The 4268-nt window shown below is 40.1% G+C and overlaps 1 protein-coding gene across 1 annotated transcript; it reads left to right on the forward strand.

The window, feature by feature from the left end:
* Positions 1-316: 316 nt before the first annotated feature.
* HMGB2 (high mobility group box 2) lies at positions 317-2631 on the forward strand. Its single transcript, XM_044061722.1, has 5 exons — positions 317-462; positions 827-981; positions 1062-1210; positions 1428-1602; positions 2139-2631. Exons 2-5 carry the CDS (start codon positions 832-834, stop codon positions 2310-2312), a joined length of 648 nt encoding a protein of 215 aa, XP_043917657.1. The 5' UTR covers positions 317-462; positions 827-831; the 3' UTR covers positions 2313-2631.
* The last annotated feature ends 1637 nt before the right edge of the window (positions 2632-4268 follow it).

Here is a 4268-nt window from a genome sequence, read left to right on the forward strand (position 1 = left end):
CACAATTTCTTCTCCAAACCTCTACAAGTGATAAAAACTACCCTTCCCCCTCATCCACTACTACCCGCGATTTTTAAACACCACAGTCATCCAATAATAATTGAGTATATTTACTCCTATTAACCGGTTTGAACGAGAATAATGCTTACGAAACAGAACTAACCTACCTTGCTATATGCATTCATTATGACGTTAAGTACCGTTTGCGCGCCAGTCCGCTGAGTCGTGAATGGTTGGGGTGCGATAATGTTGATTCAAAACAGTAAAGCAAGCAATGAGGTGCAGTGTGGGTGGAGTTTAGGGCCGGTTTATATCAAGTTAGTATGCGTAGAAGCTATTGCAAAACAAACCGTTGAACTCTACTCTGTTCTTTCAGTTAGTAGTTGATCTTTCTCGTGGTTGTATCTCTTGTACAGGGTGTTCAGTTGTCTTGTCTTCTCGTTTGAGCTTTATTTAATTAATGTAAGTAGAAATGAAACTATCATTGTCTGTGTAATACTTTAAGTTTAGCTCTTTCTTGTTTGCTCGTTTATTGTGGTATTTCGAAATGCATTTGGCTATATGGTTATGATTTAGTATTGCGTAACGCGCCTTTTTTCAGGGTGTAGTAATAGTACGGGAGTTTATGGCTGGCGTGAGTTTAGTTTTAGCTTGTGAAGTTGCCCTTTTTTAGTTTAAGATAGTACTTAACTTAGTCTGTGGGAAGCCACTCTATTTATTTTTTATATGCATATATATGTGTGTGTAATATTAATGTTGCTTTAAGTTCTGAAACTAAATCTGGAGCTGTGGCTGGCTTATTAACTGTTTGTTTTTTCTTCAAAAGTTATCATGGGTAAAGGAGATCCCAATAAGCCAAGGGGTAAAATGTCCTCTTATGCATATTTCGTTCAGACGTGTAGAGAAGAGCATAAAAAGAAGCACCCTGATTCTACGGTAAACTTCGCTGAATTTTCCAAGAAGTGCTCTGAGAGGTGGAAGGTGAGTACTTTACGAAAGTCTGGAAGTAATAAAACTTTCATAAATGGGTATGGTAACACATTTTTCGTGTATCTATTTAGACCATGTCTGCAAAGGAAAAAGCTAAATTTGAAGAACTAGCGAAAAGTGATAAGGCGCGTTATGAAAGGGAGATGAAAAACTATATTCCCCCTAAAGGAGAGAAGAAAGGAAAGAAAAAGAAGGACCCAAATGCTCCTAAAAGACCACCGTAAGTTACAAACCATTCATATGCTATATCTACTTAAGGCGGGAGTTTTTCTGAAGTTAAACTGGGGCGCTTTTAGAAGCTCCTCCCTAACTTTTTAAATCCGAGTTTAAAGTGGTGGGTGGGAATGAAGCTATTACGGATGTCCGGTTCTAGTATAACGGCACTAGTATTGGAAGGTTGTCCCGCTTTGTATGACTTGAATCTTTTTTCCCCTTAGATCTGCTTTCTTTTTGTTCTGTTCCGAACATCGTCCAAAAATCAAAGGAGACAACCCGAGTTTATCTATTGGAGATATCGCAAAGAAGTTGGGCGAAATGTGGGCGGAGCAGAGCGCGAAAGACAAAATACCCTTTGAACAGAAAGCTGCAAAACTAAAAGAAAAATATGAAAAGGTAAGTCACGTTTTGTATCTGCAGATGGCAATTACTTCGCTTTGCAATTGAATGCGAGCTTTCCAGATGGTAGGTCCTAGTAGCTTGGTTTTGTACTGTGTGGGCTTGGCTTTCACTCAATGCGTTAATTAAACGTGCATAGATTAGTTTTATGTTTAGTATGCCCCAAGATGCCCAACTGTTACAAACCTGATAACTCGTCGTGGGTGCGTAGTTACTGTTCAGCTTGTCTCGACACAATGTCCTTTTTGTTGTGTAATTAGTACAGGTCAGAGTTGCCCTCCCATAATTGTAGAGTGGTTGAAATTGTCATTCGTGATTGCAGTATTGATTTTGTTATGCTTGTTTCTCTTGGCACCTTTGAGTTTCTGCAAGCTCTCATAACACCTCATAACACGAGGTGAACGTTTATCTTAAGATTTTCTACTTGAGTAGCTAGCCAGCTCAAGACCCGACCGTTGTTAATGTGCAGGCAGGTTTCATATTGTTACGGCTTGTTCAACATCCTAGTGCTGACAAATGCAATTTTATTGTAGGATGTTGCTGCGTATCGTTCAAAGGGTAAAGCAGATACCGGGAAAAAGGCTCCAGCCAAGGCTGCTCCCCCTAAGAAAAAAGTAGAACAAAGGGAAGAGGAGGATGATGATGAGGAGGAAGATGAAGAGGAGGAAGAGGAAGAAGATGAGGAGGAAGAGGATGATGATGAATAAACTTTGTAAACGTATGCTGGAGCATTGCAATGAATGTGAACTCAATTGCAGCTAATCTAGCTTAACAGACTGTACAGAACTGTGTATAGTTAATATTGTAATTTTATGTAGTTGAATTTTCTCTACAAATGTATGTATTAGTCTGTGGGCACTGCAACTGCTTTTGGTTAGGGAGCCTTATGAATTGAGATTTCTGCCTATTTAAATGTGTGAATTTTTAAATGCCTTATGTTTTAAATGTAGAACAGTGTTATTTTTTCTACTTGACCCCAAGACTTCAATTTTTATAATAAAATTATGTATATTCAGGTCTACCACACTTTGTTTAGTCTTCAGAGCTGTCTTTTGTTTGTCAGCTGGGTTTCTGCTGCTTAAGCTTCACAAGGTCGTGTTAGTAACTTAAATGGTGATGGGGTAGGGGTGGCAGTAAGTTTCCCTCTACTTCAGCATTAGTGCTGAGAAGCCACTTGTAGCTGGAGTGGATTTGGGTAGCTGTATGTGTGCATTCATGATGCCCAAATATTTTACTGGGTATACAAGCAAAGTGCTTGGTGCAAGCTTATGGCTGTGGGAGGAGGTGGTATTAACCATCATATTCTATTTGGTTCTAGCAGACTGCTTACATGTGGTTAATTGGGTAACTTCTCCCACTCTGTACCATTTTGGTTTTCCAGTGGCCTTTTGTCTTATGGGTAGTAATGGTTAATTTAGGAGTGGGTAATCTTCCTTTTGATATGGTTAGTCAACCATCTTTCTGCATGTGCATGTAAACTGCTGATTTGAGCTCTACCCTTTCCCCTCTGCATTTCTTAATTGGGTGTGCAGGATACATGCACTCAACATTGTTAACACAAACCTGATGGTTTTGTCACATGGGTTTTAGAATAGGTACATCCCTGATCAATTTTTCCCCAGGCCAAACCAACTGAGTGGGTGTGTTAAATATGCATAGTGTTTACTGCCCTATTGCAGATGGTTATAGGGCATCATGGAGTACAGCTTAACTTTGAAGGCTGTTTTGACCAGTTGAGACTAATTGTGTTGTGGCTTTAAATCTTGGACATGTTTCTCAACACATGAATTGTCTTAAAGTTGTAATTTACAAAAATTTAGGTCCTGATGTATCGGTGATCAGGCACTTCGGCTGCTGGCATACTGAGTTCTGTTCCCATAATGGTACCAATGTCAACCAGGCTTAACTTTCAACTGGAAATACATCCACGGGCATAATGGAAGATTGGATGGGCACAAACTAGAATGCTATGCACAAAGTTGAACCAATACTTTGGCGCTTTGGTTTTCTAATGTCTGCAAACACCACTCTGCGACTGAATGGTAGTAATGTTCCACCAGCCTTTATTTAGCAATCAGTTATGGGTTTTGACATGTTCTAGTTTAGGTTACACTTCTTGCAGCATTTTAAGGGCTCTATGCACTAGCAGAACTAAAGTGTTTCGGTTGGTTGTACATGCTTGCTATTCAATTCCGGTCTGCTTCAGAGGGATTGATGCCCAAACGAGAGCTGACCACCTCCTATTGCAAGAGGTTTGAAGTGTCATTGAAGGAAGTGCCCCACGTTTTTAACCAATGCACCCAGACAGCAGCTGAACTGGGGGTAGTCCTACAGCATATAGACTGGGCTTCTTCTGCTGTTTGCATTAAGTTGTGGGGGTGTAGTGATTTTAAACCTCTGACCCCTGACTGGGGGTCAGTTTTCAATGGGGTGTTCCTTTGTAGTTAAAGTTGAGTTGCTGAAGGATTTTTTTTCAGTCTATTGTTGGGTGACTTATGATGGCACCAGATAAGTAGTCGTGCAGAGCTTCCGATCCTTCTGTAACTTTGTAGCAGAGACTGTAAGTGACCACAGTCCTTGTACAACCAGGATGGTTAGTAGGCTGCATGGTTTTGCAGAAGTCATTTTGGTTCTAAAGATTGTTTGGTTTTGAAAGATTTGAG

Source organism: Protopterus annectens, chromosome 2.part0 (genome assembly GCF_019279795.1).
Source record: "Protopterus annectens isolate FY-2018-M chromosome 2.part0, PAN1.0, whole genome shotgun sequence".
In the NCBI taxonomy this organism is placed as follows: domain Eukaryota; kingdom Metazoa; phylum Chordata; order Ceratodontiformes; family Protopteridae; genus Protopterus; species Protopterus annectens.